The sequence below is a fragment of the Pseudorasbora parva genome, chromosome 4, assembly GCF_024679245.1.
Source record: "Pseudorasbora parva isolate DD20220531a chromosome 4, ASM2467924v1, whole genome shotgun sequence".
Lineage (NCBI taxonomy): Eukaryota > Metazoa > Chordata > Actinopteri > Cypriniformes > Gobionidae > Pseudorasbora > Pseudorasbora parva.
The window spans coordinates 28,333,102-28,351,489 of record NC_090175.1 but is presented as its reverse complement, the minus strand read 5'-3'; the positions used below and the strand labels follow the sequence as shown (position 1 = coordinate 28,351,489).

Here is an 18,388-nt window from a genome sequence, read left to right as displayed (position 1 = left end):
TTGTTTGTCTTCTCCCTTCACTGTGATGAAATTAAGCTGTTAATGAATTGCCAATGAGGCTCTGCTGTCTGCTTAAAAAAGATGGGGCTTCGTTCCAGAAACATTTCTCAAAGGAACAGCACATTAGCATAACAGTTCTCTTATAGCAAGTGGTTAGCAGCTCTAATGACCAGGGTAAAGACATTAAGCCATTTAAAATGATTCCCCTGAAAAAAGACACAGCTCATTGTAAATTGTGAATTCCTTGCATGCACTTCTCTGTAAAAGTTGCCTCCAACACTTTAGGCTGACAGCTAACCAAGAGCTCTGTTTCGATCAACGCTGTTACGTTTTCATTTGAAAATGCATATTGGCTACACTGCGGTAAAAATTGTTCTTCAAGAAATCAAAACTGAAAAAGCAAGTGCAAAGCATCACCTCTGTTTGTGGCGAACAGCCATGATCTGCGATTTCCTCTCAAAATCCCAAACCTGCATAAAATAGCGACTCCAGAATCCACTGAAACCCTTTTACAAATGCACACTTCCCACAACTTCTGGTCTCCATCGCTTGAAATGCTAGCATTCTCTCTTGCTTGCCTACATTTGCAGTTTCCCTTCTTGAAGCAGACTGCAGTCCCAGGTATCTGGATGGAGGTTGTGACTTTGGGGAGTCTTGGCCAGTGATGCTATATTACGCAGTCAGGATGAAACCGTTACGTGGGAAGTCGAAGGCGTGGTGACAAGGATGAATCATTGGCAGGAGAATCAAAGAAAAGAAAAGTGACCTCTTTAAGGTTACGGAAGGATATGCTTAAGGAGATTTATGGACATTTTATGTGCATTATACACACATATTGAATTACGTTGGCAAGCAGATCTTCTAAATAAGATGACAAGACAAAAAATGTTTATGATTTTCCAGAAGAATGAAGATTATAAACATGAAGACAAGAACTATTAGGCAAATCTGTGAACTTCTTTAAGTTCACTAGAGCTATATTGAAGATATTGACTGGTAAAGTCTAACCTCAGGTGGAGAGAGTTAAGGCTGCTTTCAGGTCAAGTCTCTCAGCTGGGAACAACTGTCATGGTATAGCAAGGGACCAGGTCTCCAGCCATCAAAGAAACACAAGCTCCAAGCCAGCTCCACACCTCTCAAAATCTGTCATCATCATTTACTCACCAACATGTCATTTCAAACCTGTAAATGTTTTGTATATAAATATAAATGGTGAAATGCTGAAGAATGTTCTGGCCAATCATTTCCATAAAATTAAAATCAATGAGGACTGAATCTGACATGCTCCATAATGCTCCAAAAGCATCATCCAAGATAGTGTGTGATCCATATTATATTTGTATTTTTCTTAATTCATGCTTATTGCTTATTAAATCGCCATTGAGACAATTTTAAAGAAAAGAAAAAACGTAAGAATGATTTTAAAGATGCTTAAGGTAGTGTGTGTGTGTGTGTGTGTGTGTGTGTGTGTGTGTGTGTGTGTGTGTGTGTGCGTGCGTGCGTGCGTGCGTGTTGAATAAGAATGCTTTGTGTGAGAAACACTCACTGATTATTTATTTTCCCCTCTATTGTTAATCACAGAGAGTAGATCATCGAAACTGTAAGTTGAAAATCAAGAAACATCTCAGTTCATAAAAGAATCATTAAAATTGGTTTTGTGAACTGAATCGAACTCACTGAAAAGATCTGACTCGGAATACATTTACAAATCAGACATTGCTACTTCATTCTCAAGAATATTCCAAAGAGAGTTAGGACGGAAGTTTCAGTGAAAAATAAGATATATTTGTATCTGTTCATAATGAAAAGTTATTGGACTTCTTTAATCATATGTTTTTGTCATTTTAGGCCTTTGACAGCCCCTGTCCTCATTTACTTTAATACTATAAAAAGCATAGATATATGCAGGATACATTATTTATCAAAAATAAATAAAAATAAATAACATTCGTGTTCTAGGAAAGAAAGACATTTGCACACGTTTGAAACAACATGAGGGTGAGTAAAATTTTGATAATACAATTTCTTAGATGACCTATTCTACTTTAATACTAAAATCTCTTCTAGTTGTCTCTTCCAGCAGTTTTGTTTAAAAGGATCTCACACTGGACAATAATCTCAACTGTAACCATTAGAAACTGATTCATTAATATAATATACTATATTAATGAATCAGTGGATCTAGACATAGCTGGTCAACAGACAAAAACCATCAATATATTTTTGTTGGGACATACTGAGTTTTAGCCTGACAAGCCAGATCCACATCAAGATGTTTGGTCTGGAAACTCACCATTGACAGGGCTCAATCTGAGGGGCGGGATAAACGGTTGTCTTTCAAACTCCCTCTGCAGGCGATAGGATAGCGCTACACCAACCAGAGCAACAAAGGTGAAGCAGAGCTTGTTGATAGATTAAACATTCACCGTATCCGGTCAGCAAAACACCGAAGACATCTTCCCTTTTTAAGAATGACTTCAGTGCCGTTCTTTATTTTTTTCTCAGAGAAAAGCTTAACTCCAAGTCTTCCAGAGTCGCGGTCAAAGCTGATTCGAAAGACCGCCGTTCGCCAGTTTCTGTGTTTACTAGAAGCACGCAAGCGCAACTCGGCCGTCGTCATTATGGCCCCGCCCACCGACTCTATACACAATGTGATTGGCCCGGCAAGAGTTAGGCGAATACAGCTCAGAAGGGTATTGAGAGTTGCTAGACGACACTCGCGGGCAGATTAAATTTGCCGCCGCTAAGGTGCGTCTAGATTTCTAGGCTAACTGAGTTTAGCTCAGGGTTAGGGTTAAACTCTGAGGGTTAAACAAAAGGGAAAACAAGTCTAAAAATAACTGCTTATCTCCAAGGCGGACTCTGATGATAATAACACTGTGATGTCTACATGTAAATTTGTAAACTTGTAACTTAACTGTGCTAAATCCCATGAGCACAAAGAAGAAGTGCCTAAGATAGACAAAAAAAAGTCTAAGACATCAGGAAGCCTCTGAGAACTTTGAGCTTTTCTTCAACTAGTCAGAAAATTCCTTGTGGGATTGGAGAACATGGGATGACCTCATTCTGCCAAGAAAAACACAACATAGGGATACCCAAATTCCTGACTAAAATATGGTAAACTTGTGTTTTGTTTGTATGAAATCTGTGAAATCCGAACTTGATCAGATTTAAAGGGGGGGTGAAACACTGAGTTTCAGTCAATCTCATGTCAATCTTGAGTACCTATAGAGTAGTATTGCATCCTTCATATCTCCGAAAAGTCTTTAGTTTTATTATACTTATAAAAGAAATATAGGCTGTACTGAGTCTTTCCGAAAAAAGCCGAGCAGCTGGAGGCGTATCGTGTGGGCGGAGCTAAAGAATGACAAGCGCGCACAAAACGGTGACGTCCTAAAGCGTGGAGAAGAAAACGTTACTCTATTACCCATGGCTATCAATCAGATTCAACTAATACATATATGATCCAGAATCCGATCCGGAGGCTGAAAAAAATTGAACAGGAGAAACAGCAAAACAGCAGGATGTCCGTTCTGTGGTATGTACTGCATTTAGTTGCCTGTCAACATTTGTGTGGGTTTACTAGTGGTTTATGATGACACGATTCGGTTTATGGACTATTGTATGCGACTAAACCTTAGCAGTAGCAAGCAAAACAGTTTTGCACGTCAGACTAGTGTAACGTTATACATAGAACAACAATAGAGTAACCGCTAGCGCATTTGAATGACGAAGCACGCTTTGTGAGAATGTCCTCTAGGTTTATGTTTGGGTGGTTTTACAATAAACACACTGACACCCATATTGGTCAGCTAAACAAATGTATTTAAACACACACCATAGATCGCATGCTCCACTGATAAATTAACTAAAGTTATACACGATCGTGTTTTTTACTGATGTTTACTTACGCGACGATAGACAACAACAGACATTTGAAGCAGTTTTACTCACCGCCTGTTTCCAAAGCAGGACCGTAAACCTTTATCGTTGGGACTGCTACACCAAAAACACACTTCTTTGGTAATATTGTTGATTTCGTGAAGTCCTGTGACAGCAGTGACCGTTGAGATCCACTTTTGCAACACGAATGCTGTGCTGAAGCGTTTAAGACGCTTGACTCCACCCATAGGAATAAGTGGAGCGCGGCGTGACAGAAGTGTTCACGGACGACTGGATCTGCATAAAGAGAGCAGTCTTTATGGGCGTGCATTTGCTCTCTCGCTCTAGTCACGCGCGCACGCACCCTACCGGGAGAAGAGCCCCTACAGCCCATACAAGGACCTTCCACTCTATCAACGTCAAGCGGACCCATACTCAAAAAAAAAACTGTTCGAAACTTGTGAGAAACCGGAAGAAGTATTTTTAACACAGAAATACTCCATCAAACGTCCAACATTAGTTTTTGAAACTTTGTCTATGTTTAGGATGGGAATCCAAGTCTTTAACAGTGTAAAAAGCTCAGTATGCATGAATCAGCATTTCACCCCCCTTTAACAACTTCACACGAAAATATTAACAATTATAAAACATTTAGTTCCGATCCTCAAATCGGATTGCCTGAGCGGCATTACAAGAGTGCTAGTCCAGCAACAGCACTGAGACTTTCATTGTTTGTATCACTCCACTTGTCTGTTTTACAGGTTCCAGGGGGTTTTTAACACTTTTTGCAGGTTATATTGCCATGTCAGAAGGTGGCGACAAGTGAGTATGAGTAACTAATTGAATCATTAATTCCACTTAATCATTCAGGAATAGGATTGGGTAATGTCTACCAAATTAGCGTCAGACGATGTCTGCAGTGAAACATCACGACGGTCGATGACATTCGGGGGTTGCGTTTGAGCGTTAAGCTCCGTTAATGTAGCACGCGTCTGGAGAAAAAGAGAACACGAGAGGAGCTGAAAGGGCTTGAATGAAGTGCGTTTGGCTTTAGATAAAACTACTAGAGCAGAGGTCTTCAACCCACCTGGGGACCCACTTGCCTGCAAAATTTATTTCCAACCTGCCTCAGCACACCTGCCTGTGTATTTTCAACAAGTGATCCTTAAGAGCTTTATTAGCTTTAGCTGTCTTTGATTAGGGTTGGAGCTAAACTCTTCATGAGCAGGGTTGAAGACCCTAGAAACAGCAACTAGAAACAGGAAAACGGTGCTGAAATGGATGGAAACCTATGGCTCCACCATTTTAATATCATTGGTTTAGTTTGTGTAAAACATCTAGTTACCTAAATTGGTTGGCGTTTTTTGCACAATTAAATCTTTAGTGTTTAAAATGTGTTCACTGAACTGTTTTGAATTTGAATGTAATTTGTATTGTGATCGTGAACAACTTCATTATTTGTGGGGTGGGTGGGGCGGTGAAATAACAATGCTGGCTCAACACTGTGATGTCTGTCAGCCATCGGCGATGGCATTGTCTATCTGCCCAACCCTATTCAGGAACAAAACAAATAACTGTCTTCAAGAGTGAGTCACTGAATCATTCCCTCAAACAAATAATTCAAAAACATTGTGAATTAGCACACTACTCTTACTGTAAAAAGTAGGCTAAAAGAGTATGTTAGCCACGTATTCATTCATTAATTACTGACTCATTAAACAACACAGATTCATTCAGGAATGCCACTAATGTTAAGCCACATAATTGTTTGGAAATTTATTTTGCTGGTGGACCAAATAATTGACCAAATGGTAATATTGTGTCTAAAATATAACATACACAATATTAAACCTAATGTCCTAATGTGATATTGTTGAATTAAAAGACAAAGGCTGAGGAATTTTTTACAAGTCAGAAAAAGGAATATCCCCCTAGTGTGTACTATCCAAACAGCTCTTCATTGCTCAAGTTTTCATGATCCATGCATAGCCTTAAAATGCCCCCCAGACATCAGAATCTCTCTCTCTCTCTCTCTCTCTCTCTCTCTCTCTCTCTCTCTCTCTCTCTCTCTCTCTCTCTCTCTCTCTCTCTCTCTCTCTCTCTCTCTCTCTCTCTCTCTGACATGGCATGGCTAGTAATTATCACCCGTTGATTACATCAGAAGGGTAGGTGTGAGGTGTGAGCAAGAGCAATGAAGGATGGACAGTTGGAAGAATAGACAGGGAGAGGGAAAGAGAGAATAAGGACAGTGAGCAGAGCAGAGAAAAGGGACTATTTCCGTCTCACTATAGCTGATTCCCTCGCTTGGTTGTTTCTCTATTTTTCACAAATTAATTGAAAGTGTCTAGTTGGATCAACTACACAAACATGGCTTAACCCTAAGAGGACTTACCACCCATTTATGCTTTTAATGAGTTTACAGATGGAAAACGCAATATGTAGAATGATCAATAGTTACAGAACACTATTTTTTTTTTTTTTTTTTTTTGCAATATTGCCTGGATGAAATTATTACTGTACGACCTTTACATGTTGTGAGACTCATTATAAATGAAGTTCATTCATAAAAGCAAAATCTATTCACCCACCATTACATCTATTTGAAACTATACAGAGGAGCGGAAAGAAAGACAAGTATCGATCATTCAATCAGCTCATATGTTAGCATCTATTCTTATCCATCATAAGGGAGGCCAAAGAGAGGAAGCAATGGAAAAGTGGTGATAATGAAGGAGAGGCTTAAGTCACCATGGCCAATGGTTCCAGTCCAAGTAGGTTTAATTTTGCGTCTAATAGTCATCTAGGCTAAAACAAGGCAAAATTTGGGCTGTCAGTGAAAATTTAATAGACATTTAACCATAGCCCGAGAATAGACTAGTCAATGAAAGTAGGTCATGAGAAAAATACTAAATCGGCCTATTAAATTTACCAAAGTATCAACAGTGAAAGTACATTTCATATATATATATATATATATATATATATATATATATATATATATATATATATATATATATATATATATATATATATAATCACATACTGCAACTGATTGAGGATATGTAAGAACTGGTCAAATGATTCAGTCAGTGAGTGTACTATAGTACAGTACAGTCTGGTGCGCATATTGTCAGAAGTTGACATAAACCCTGAAGCTACTAAATGTTTATACAACCCCAAATCAGAAAAAGTTGGGACAGTAGGGAATGTGCAAATAAAATAAAAAAGAAGTGATTTCTAAAATTACTTTGACTTGTATTTCATTGCAGACAATATGTACACAAAATATTTCATGTTTTGTCCGGTCAACTTCATGTCATTTGTAAATATGCATACGCAGACCTGCAACACATTTCAAAAAAAGTTGGGACAGGAGAAATTTAGGGCTAGTAATGAGGTAAAAGGGTTAAATAATGATGTGATTTGAAACAGGTGATGTCAACAGGTGATTGAAATTATGATTTGGAACAAAAGCAGCATCCAAGAAAGATTTAATCCTTTAGGAGCAAAGATGGGCAGAGGATCGCCAGTTTGCCAACAAATACGTGAGAAAATTATTGAAATGTTTAAAAACAATGTTCCTCAAAGAAAGATAGGAAGAGATTTGTATATTTCACATTAAACAGTGCATAACATAATTACAAGATTCAAGGAATCGGAGGAATTTCAGTGCGTAAAGGACAAGGCCGCAAGCCTAAGCTGAACAACCGTGATCTCCGATCCCTCAGGCGGCACTGCATCAAGAATCGTCATTCATCTATAAGCGATATCACCACATGGGCTCAGGACTACTTTGGCAAACCTTTGTCAAGTACCACAATACGTAGTTACATCCACAAATGCCAGTTAAAACTGTACTGTGCCAAAAGGAAGCCTTATGTTAACAGTGTCCAGAAGCGCCGTCGACTTCTCTGGGCTCGGAGGCATCTGGGATGGACCATCGCACAGTGGAAATGTGTACTGTGGTCAGATGAATCAGTATTTCAGGTATTTTTTGGGAGGAATGGACGCTGTGTGCTCTGGACCAAAGAAGAAAAGGATCATCCAGACTGTTACCAGCAACAAGTCCAAAAGCCAGGGTTACAGGATTACATTCATTTCCAAACTGTCCCAACTTTTTCTGATTTGGGGTTGTAATTAAAACGAGAGAGAGAGAGAGAGAGAGAGAGAGAGAGAGAGAGAGAGAGAGAGAGAGAGAGAGAGAGAGAGAGAGAGAGAGAGAGAGAGAGAGAGAGAGAGAGAGAGAGAGAGAGAGAGAGAGAGAGAGAGAGAGAGAGAGAGAGAGAGATTACATTCATCTCTATTTTACGTTAAATATGTTTACATCACAAGACAAAATAATAGCTAAATTGACAAAAATTACTCTTATTTAGAGACCCGACCCTTAGACCAAAGAAAACAATGATACAGCTCAGCAGAACTAAGGTGTCTGCTATTTTGACTATGTTTTAAAACAGTGAAAAAGAATAACACTGCAAAGTGGTCAGACATCTAGCACAGGTTTACATACATGCAATGAACAATAAACTGGATTAAAAGAATGTATTTTAACATCTTACATATTTCACCTTTGAATACAGTAACACACTTAGCCTAGAAATCTAGACGCACCCTAGCGGCAGCAAATCTAATTCGCCGCAAGTGTCATCTAGCAACTCTCAATACACTTCTGAGCTGTAAAAGCCAAACTCTGGTCGGGCCAATCACATTGTGTATAGTGTCAGTGGGCGGGGCTTAACATAATGACAGCCGAATTGCGCTTGCATGCTTCTAGTAAACACAGAAGCTGGCGAACGGCGGTCTTTCGAATCGGCTTTGACCGCAACTCTGGAAGACTTGGAGAAAGGCTGTGTGTCCACCAAAGCGTTTTTTTCACGCTGCTGGCCGGCGTTTTCAATTGTTTTCAATGAGATCGCCGTGTTTTTAGAACGCCTGGAGCGCAACGAGGCGCTGAGCGAGTATTTCAAGCTCACGCGCTGAGCGCTCAGCGTTTTTTACTGGTCGCTGAGAGTTGAAGAATGTTCAACTTCAACGTTTCTTTTAAAACGCAGCACTCATCACTTTTCACCCAGCCGTCCAATCACAGTGGAGGAGGAGGGAAACACAACACAGACCAACTGCCACATTCTGCGTGTTGTCATCAGATGACAACAAGCAACAGAACAAAATGATTTAAAACAAATGCCAGAGCAAATACTTTACATTGTATCTGCCATTTTATATAGAATCAATACAGGAACATCTGTGAAATTTAAAAGACCTTTTTAATTAGAGATTTTCCGTATCATAACAACAAGCAAAGTCTCAACTGAGGAGAAAAAACACTGCCTGCCAAAACGCTCTCAAGTGCTCATAGCAAGGTGTTTTCAGCTGGCTAAAAACGCTTTGGTGGACACACAGCCTAAGGCTTTTCTCTGAGAAAAGAACAAAGAACGGCACTGAAGTCATTCTTAAAAAGGAAAGATGAGTTCAGAGTTTTGCCGACCGGATACGGCGCAAGTTTAATCTGCCAACGAGCTCTGCTTCACCTTCATTGCTCTGGTTGGTTGTAGCACTATCCGATTGTGTGCACGCCGTGCAGAGGGAATTTGAAAGACAACCGTTTATCCCGCCCCTCGGATTGAGCCCTGTCAATGGTGAGTTTCCAGACCAAACATCTTGATGTGGGTCTGGCTTGCCAGGCTAGAACACACTATTTGTACTTCGCACATGCAGGAAAATTGCTCCCAGTTTTTTTCTCCTGCTCATTTGATCCCATGAGTTGGCACTTCAGATGTGACCTGACCAAAGACACATCTGCTCTATTAATCATGTGGCAAAAAGCATAAATAATGTAACATTTTTATAATTTTCAAACCTTTGAGAAAGTATTATATGTGGGTGCAAGTTCTAGAAAAGTAGATCAAGCCCCTTTAGAAAATAAATGTATAACTAGTTACTAATATAAATTTGTTGCAAAATGGGAAAAATCCATTAATTGTCTAAACTGACTGCAATCCATGATGATAAAAGTCAACTGTATCATGTAATAATTATATTGCATGTATGATTCCTTCATAAAAGGCTTGGAATTATAACACATACATATACCTGGAAAAATAAGGATGTCAGCATGTTTGTTGTTGTTGGAAAGGTTTTATATTTATAGACTGCTAAATGTGCCTTGAGTGTCTTTTGTAATGGACGCTATAACTACTCTCTTATTCTGTCACTTACTCTCTCTACCTTTATTTTTTGATATTCGCATGACAAGACTTCCGGCTCCCTATTGTTTTTTGTTTTTTTGTTGTTGTTTTTTGCTGCAGTTTTTCTGAGTTGAGTTGTTTTAATATTGTTCTACAAATACAGGTATATATGCATGCATGCTCATGTATAAAGGCCATTCATTGATAAACTGATATGATGCTAATTGGTGATTGTATTAGTGAGCATTGCTTTGGTAAACTGGGGATTTCTCTGACTGGTCACACACACACACACACACACACACACACACACACACACACACACACACACACACACACACACACACACACACACACACACACACACACACACACACACACACACACAATTCCCAGGCAGCATGAAGAATGTTTGTTCATTAAACTTTCATGTTGTTGAGTGCTAAAAAGCAACTTTTCTGTCCATTTTCCTCAGAAAATTTTTACTCTTTTTACATCATGTAAGAGAATGCCCTGTTTTTATAGGCCTCTTACCAGAATCTCATGATAACCTATGCTTACCAGACACCTTTAAGACTGAACTATATAGCTGATAATTAATCATGATCATCCTCTAACTAACATGTTTCAAAGGAGGTCAAATGACCATAACATTTATGTGCAAACATGAAATAGCTATTAACTGTTTGTTGCTGCATTATTAACTACTCAATTCCTGTGCTTGGTCAGGGCAGTTTAGTGTTAGAAGAGCAGATGAACCGCTTCACATCTCAAAGCAAGCATATTCAAAAAGCTATAGCCGACTCTTGCTCACACACAATTAAATGTAAGTGAGAATTCATAAGGGAAGGTAAAAAATAAACAGGTTTAAAATAGACTGCGAACATCTACAGAAGCCCATGACAAGCTCAATTTTTAAATATTTCAGCAATGACTTCCAAGTGTGAGCTATTTTCAGCTCTAATTCATAATTTAATGCTTACATTTTTTCTCTCAGAAACCTTGAATCCTTCCTTATATGCTAAGAAAAAAGGAAAGGAACAAGAGGATCCAAAGATGATCCAACAAACTGATCTTTTCAACAAAGGGATTTTGGTAAGAAACATGATCTTTTTATAAAGCCTTTTCTTAAGCAAGCTACTGTTTTGAGATTGCAGTCTGGCAAGAGGCTGTCCTTAACAACTGAACCTGTTTCATAAGTCTAGAAGGAAAAATGGCTACCAATATTTCACTAGTAGTCACATTGGAAAAGAAACAATGAGGCCTATAGCAAATGTTTCTAAAATGATTCGAATTAAATATTATTTTAACTTCATTGGCTTAAATGATGCAGGTTTTGTATCATCAGGCCATTGTATCCCTTTGTATGCCTTCCCTGAGTCCCAGCAAACAAAAATTTGAAAAAGAATGTTTTGCCTGCGTTCCCATTAAGTTATGAAAACTTAATTTCTTAATCTTCTATGAACATTATTTATTTTTATTTTTTAAATGGTTGTTACTTTTGAATGTTCTGAACATTCTGAAATAAGTAGCAACATTTAAATAATGTTAGAAGAATTTCCAAATAAAACATTTCAGGAAGAAAAAAAAACACTCAATGAACGAAGTATAAATAATGTTTCTGTGCTATCATTTGGAGAACAGATTCACTCTAAAAAACGCTGTGTAAAAACAGCCCACGTTGGGTTGAAGATGGACAAACCCAGAAATTGGGTTGTTTGAATGGGTCCATTCACTGGGTTCAAACAACCCAATTTCTGGGTTTGTCCATTTTCAACCAAACTTGGGTAGTTTTTAACCCAGCATTTTTTATGGTGTAGACCAGATAACTTTGAATAAACATGTATTAGCTTTACTGGAAGAACGTTTGTTCATAAATTTGAGAGAACCATACCAAAATGTTCCACCGATTGCATGTGTCTATTTTGTACACATACAGCCAAGTAATATTAATTCCATATCTTTGCATACATCTTTATCTTCTATACAAAGCACTGTGTTTATCCTAACCTAATAATCCTAAACACTTTTTATCTGGTTTCTCATAAGAACACACATGGCATTTATTCCCTCCATTTGGATGTAGCAGAATCCACAAACTCACAGCCAATACAACTGCAAGCTGGATGCAGGGTTTGTGAACAAAACAATGTTCTGGACTCCAGGGCGAACACTCTCCAATGAAGAGGGGGGGTGGTGGCGGCATTTAGCTTGTCACAATAATTTTTTATTTTTACACGATTTTAATTTGATTTTCTTCAGCATAAATACACAACCAGGCTCACTGGAAAAAACATCCTTGTGCAAACATTGCAAAATGACACTCTGAAATGCTTGCTGCACTTTCAAAGTATTATGTCCTGTGCGTGGCACTAAAAGTTTGTTAAATTTTTTTCTAAACAGATGAATATGAATGTGGCAACATTTTATAGAGGGTATGCACATGACGTCGCTGCCTGTTACGCCTGCTGAGTGGCAAAAAGACTAAGCAGTAGCATAAATGTTCAGCGTGAATGTAGAGAAAAACACACAAACACATTTAAAACGGGAAAGAGCACTGAGATTGACTACAAATAGGCCTGTTTATTCTTACAGACTGCCAAAAGCTACAGAAAACAGAAGCAAAAGGAGACTTTTTTTCACATACACAACTAGACTGTGGATTTGCAGTTATCATATTGTGTCAAAATGTTGCATTTTGGGGTAAAACGATATGTATTGACAACTCATCAGTTAAATATTTACCACCGCATATTCTGCATGATTGGATGTTTTTAAATAAGCATTGAGAAAAGAAAAGAAAAAAAAAACATACGATATGATAAAACGATAAGTTTTAGTGCTGGATGATATGATGATACAATATAACATTGATGTAAACTGAAGTGATCACCCAGACCTATATTGTATTCATATAAAGCGTGCACAGGCAAATTTGCTTCATGTATTTCCCCGGCATTGAAATCAGGCTCATATAAATGTCAGGAAACACTATTCCTGACTGCACGTCAATATCCATGATCACTGGATGTTGGGTAAGTTATAAGCAACACTATATAGAGTCCAAAATTTAGTTTAAACTGATGATCGTTTCTTTTACTTGCATTTTCACAGTTTCCCCTATTAAATCCATTCATTTAGAAGCTCTTCTCCCACTCACTCCGGTTGAGGAGGCGTGTTCCGGTGGGAAAGTCATGTTTCTGTTATGGTTCCATGGCATTTAGGAAACGAAATGCCCGGCTCATAACATACCATCTAAATAAAACCCTACTAAATAAACTTAAAATACTAATTTAACTAATTGAAGCAACCTTTATCTTGCTTAGTCTTTGAGATCTTGTATCATGACTATCAAATAAGTTTACTTTATCATAAATGCCAAACATATGGTGATGCAAATGACAAAAAGCATGTTAAAAAATCATGCACTGTTTTAAGGTCATACATTAATATATAATTTGCCTTTGTAATCATAATTGAAAAGTTTGAAAATGAATACAAGTGGTTGTGATTAAGCTTTTGTTTTTTTCTTAACTTTGCATACAGATGTGATGTGAGCACATTAGCATCAGTGTGATCGTGTGTGTGTGTGATGGCACATACTATGTGAGCTGACCAGGTGCTGCATACACACATCACCTCTCAATGATTAGCTCTGACTTGTTCTCAAGGCTGCCCGAAACCATTTGAGCAGCTTGATTACAGAGTTTTATCTGTCCCAACTGGCCTGTTCTCAGCTTAGACTGAGATAAAACACAGTTACCATCATCAAATAATATACCAATATAATATCTCAGACAAGCATTTCATCAAATACTGCTGATTACAGCAAACGTAAGCCAAACTAATGCTAACTTAAAAGTCAACCTGACCAATTTAATACAAGGTCAAATAACATAAAGCATACTGAAGAGTTCCTTATTAGCTACCACCGTCACATTTCTCTAAATATCGATGGACATAATGGGTTTGAGTGGTAAAAATTAAGTGTGCTCTCCTGTCATCTATGATGATTTGATGATGTATGAAATCGCCTACTGTCTGAGAAGGCACTTTATGAAAAATGTTAAAAAGTAAATCTGTGCCCATGTCCAATATAACTGAACAAATGTCCAACATAACTGAACATTAAACACTAACGTAAACTAATGACATCTTTCCCTTTACTGAAAAACACATAAAATAACACTTTAATCCATTCATTTTCTATAGCGCAGTCCATTGCAAAGCATGCTGGGAACTACAGATCCACTGCCCAGTTAGTTATGTCAGCACAAATATTTAATGTAGTTTTAAAGCAAATTATTTAAGTAAACTTCAGTTTTAAATATATTAGGCTTCGACACACACAACTTTATTGAATTAAGTAAAGTAAACATCATTTAAATGTGTCTTATCTATGAATGGCCTGAATCATGGAATTCACCTCTCTCCCATGGCATTGCACTCAAAAAAATAACTCATTGGACAAACTCAATTTAATTGAGGGCAGGTTTTCCATCCAATAAGTATGTGTAGCCAATAAGTATGTGTAATTCATGCAATGAAATGCAATTGAGTTGGTCAAACCCAGTTTTGAACAATGTAATTGAGTTGGTCCAAAACTCAAACTTTTATCAAATACAGTTTAAGTAATATTTTTATACTTATATCATGACTTTTTTGAACGTGTAATACTTTCACCATCATACACAATGTATATAATAATAATTTAAAGGTCCCGTTCTTCGTGTGTTTTCGAAGCTTTGATTATGTTTACAGTGTGCAATATAACATGAGTTCATGTTTCGCGTGTAAACAGTATTTTTCACACAATTTGCTTATCTGTTCACCGCTGTTCTCTCTGTCCTAAAAACGGCCTGATTTCCTTGTTCTATGAAGTCCCTCCTTCAAAAATACGTAACGAGTTCTGATTGGGCCAGCGCTTCCCGTGTTGTGATTGGACAGCAGCTTAGCGCACTTTGCCCGGAAAGGTCCCATCTCTTACCATAACGGGGAGATGCAAGCGCTGAATGCGCGCTCTTCTCCACGTGGGAGAGCAACAAGACCACGCCCCCTATTTTGCGTGTTCTTGTGGGCGGAGGGTTAGTCAACAAACGGTTCTAGTGATGTCATTACATCCCTGCACTTCCTGCTGTAGTCCAAACCGGCCGTTCGCTGTAGGCTTTAATAAGGGAACTTCTGTTAAATAAAATATCTCGCTTGGCATTGAACTTTGAGCTTTATAATTTTACAGGTATTATTTATGCTCTAACAGCAACATTACACACTAACTAAAATCACGAAGAATGCGACATTTAAGAAAAGGGTGATGTAATGCCTAATATTAGCATAGATCACTGAGTGCCCAGAGCCTAAGCCCAGGCACCACTCTTCAGCAAAATGGTAACCACAGAATTCAAAAACATTACAGAAACTCCTCTAAATGTCCAACAGAACTGAACATTAAACACTAACATTAACTAACAACATCTTTCCCTTTACAGAAAACCATAAATTAACACTTTAATCCCTAAATTTACTCTCATAATTTAGTCCCTTGCAAAGCATGCTGGGAACTACAGATCCACTGTCCAGTTAGTTATGTCAACACAAATATTTTATGTAGTTTCAACACAAATTAATTAGGTAAACTTCAGTTGTAAATATATTAGGCTGACGGAACACAATTAAATTGAATTGTATCAAAATTAGATATGGTTAAGTAAAGTGAACATCATTTAAATGTGTTGTATTAATGAAGGGCCTGAACCATTTTTTTGAGTGTGGTAAAGTGTCAACTGAATACAACCAGGGACTTGCCTAATGTTTTTCGAATATGTATTCTGCATGTGGACAGAGAAGAGCAAAAATACTTAGGCAAAGTGAAAACTATTTTCAAAATGTACACATGATTCATTAAGCATGTAAAATTACACTAAACATTATGCCTATCCATATTTTGTGAATAGTATAAAACACAGTGAAAGTTACCTTACAGAGAGTGGCATATTGGAAAACACTTTGTTGTGTATTGTTCATTTTGAAATATGCTTCACTTCTGAGCACACACATTTCCAGATGTGGCTGGTGAGTCGTGATGTAGTGGCGCCTATGACTCAATCATCGCATGGTCAAAGCTATAGATTACCATTTCCGTTGCAGATTTGTCGTCATATAGGAAAAATTACATAACCTCGCCTCAATGTTCTATCACGTCATTTCCGTCTGAAGAGTAACAGTAAGAGAATACGCGAAACGCAACTCAGTCAGAGCCTAGCGCACGACAGCGCTTCTTCTCCAAATCATTCATGCCAACGAGAGGGAGGTGATGGTTGTCACATGAGAAGAAATTGTATTTTAGATCTCGAAATACACGATAATCTCTACAGTCGTAACTTACAGTATTCTATGTCTTTAAAATGTTCATTTTAGTTCGTAGTCGTCCAAAGCCTGGCGAAATAATCGCGAGTCAAGCACGAACCACACCCCGGTTGTAAAGCGGCGAAAGACTGTATATCTATAGATTGTGGATATCTTTGTATATATTGCCAGTAAACATAAAACAGCCGTTTTAGCTTAGCTACTGTCGTTTAACGTGCATCACATTAGACGTGCTTTCTTGCTTTCCACACCAGCGTGCAAGCCTGACACAACAGCCTTTCGCCAATACAACATTCGCTGCATTATACAATCCCACCATATAAAAGTGTTTTGGCGACTGCTTGAGGGAGAAGAGCACCTTGTGTTGCCCCCGGAGGAGCATCGGGTGGAGTGGGGTGGCTCGCAGTTGGGAAGTATGATTCATCCTCGTTCTGTCACGCCCCATCTCTCCGACTGCTCTCCATGGTGCACCTGTAACTCGCCTGACCTCGAATCTGGCTAATTTCTACTCACACACTGCAACCACTGTTAAAACCAAGCTATACAAAGCTCATCTGTTGCATTAACTCACGCTTTCTATGTGCAGAGGCCGTTGCAACCAGACGATTTTAATCACCAGGCTACTTCCTAACGCGCAAAGCTCCAAAAGCACTTCATACGATTTCAGGGAATCGCAATCGCACATTACGGGTGTGACGGGTAGTGAAAGGTCATGAAGCTAAGCCTCAAAAGAAAACTGAAAGTGTCGAAAACGTATGTGGATACACAAAGGAAATCGTCCAGCCCTTACTTTAGCATGGCTTCTTCCTTCTCCTCTTCTTCCCTTTGCCGAACCATCACTGCCATGATGATTTTCCTTTCCTCCTCCGTGAGGTGACTCAAGTCCGGCATATCAGGCATGGGAGCCGGCACGGTGGGTGGGCGAGGGCCGCTCTGGGGCCCTACCGAGGCGGACATCTTTTGCCCTGCTCCCAGGCGTATCTATTGGCAGTCTCCCGAGCGCTGGAGCCACACCTCACGACATGGTCCACGGATAGAGCAGCGTTCTTTTAGAATAGTGCAAATCTCGCATGGTTTTAGGCACCCACAACTGTGCTTTTGTTTCTCTTCGTGTTTTTTTCCCACCCCTCCTCTTTTCTCGCTACCCCCACCCCGCCTCTCCCCTCCACCTCCAGTTACGGGAAACCCATCATCTCTACGCCAGGAGACGACGCAAACAGAGGGACTCCGGCATTAGCTAGCAGATCTGTGATTTCCCCCTTCACTGAACCGGGGGCTCGGTATTGGGCGATGGCAAAGGCGGAGTCCGTCTCTCTCTCTCTCTCTCTCTCTCTCTCTCTCTCTCTCTCTCTCTCTCTCTCTCTCTCTCTCTCTCTCTCTCTGAGAGAAATATTCAATGGAAATCCGCGGCCGCGAGGCTACACTCTTTGCATATTTGTGAAATTGAAAAAAGAAAAAAAAACAGTTGTATACAAATTACATTCCCGTTTCCTTTTTCATATCGGTGTGTCGTGTCGACTCGTGTGTGTGTGCTCGACCACGCACCTTCACAAGTGGGCTACGTTCGCATCTCTGTATTTTTAAGGAGTAGCTGGCACTGGCAGTAGTTCGGCGCTCACTCTCGCCAGGCTATTTTTAGAATGGCTTCAGCGGACCACTTAAATACGATCAATTCGACTGTTTTGTCTGACTGAGGGATGTCTGTAATGAAATTATCCGCAAAAAGTCTAATGTGCTCATAACATAAATCATCTAGACATCTTTAAAAAATAGCTGTAAAATTGTTTTTTGAATGCATGGCCGAGTTTAAAAGCAAGGCTATAAGATTAAATATTAGTTGATTCATTTGAATGTTGACGATTACATCTAACGTAAGTGCAACAGCAGGCTAGTTTGTCTTTTTCTTTTTCAGAACCATGGACAGCGTCACACGATGCCGAAATCACCTTTCACCACGT

At 38.9% G+C, this 18,388-nt stretch overlaps 1 protein-coding gene across 19 annotated transcripts in view; it reads right to left on the bottom strand.

Moving 5' to 3' along the window:
• The window catches only part of rims1b (regulating synaptic membrane exocytosis 1b), a 116,295-nt gene extending 98,639 nt beyond the window's left edge, over positions 1-17,656 (bottom strand). For 10 of the 19 annotated variants that reach the window (XM_067441447.1, XM_067441450.1, XM_067441455.1 and 7 more), the window contains exon 1: positions 17,221-17,583. In XM_067441447.1, the coding sequence (XP_067297548.1) occupies positions 17,221-17,387 (167 nt within the window). In that variant the 5' untranslated portion in view covers positions 17,388-17,583. Of the gene's footprint in view, positions 1-417; positions 631-17,220 lie in introns of those variants that run through there. The other 9 variants (XM_067441457.1, XM_067441460.1, XM_067441461.1 and 6 more) reach the window with 3 other exon arrangements.
• Between the last annotated feature and the right edge of the window lie 732 nt (positions 17,657-18,388).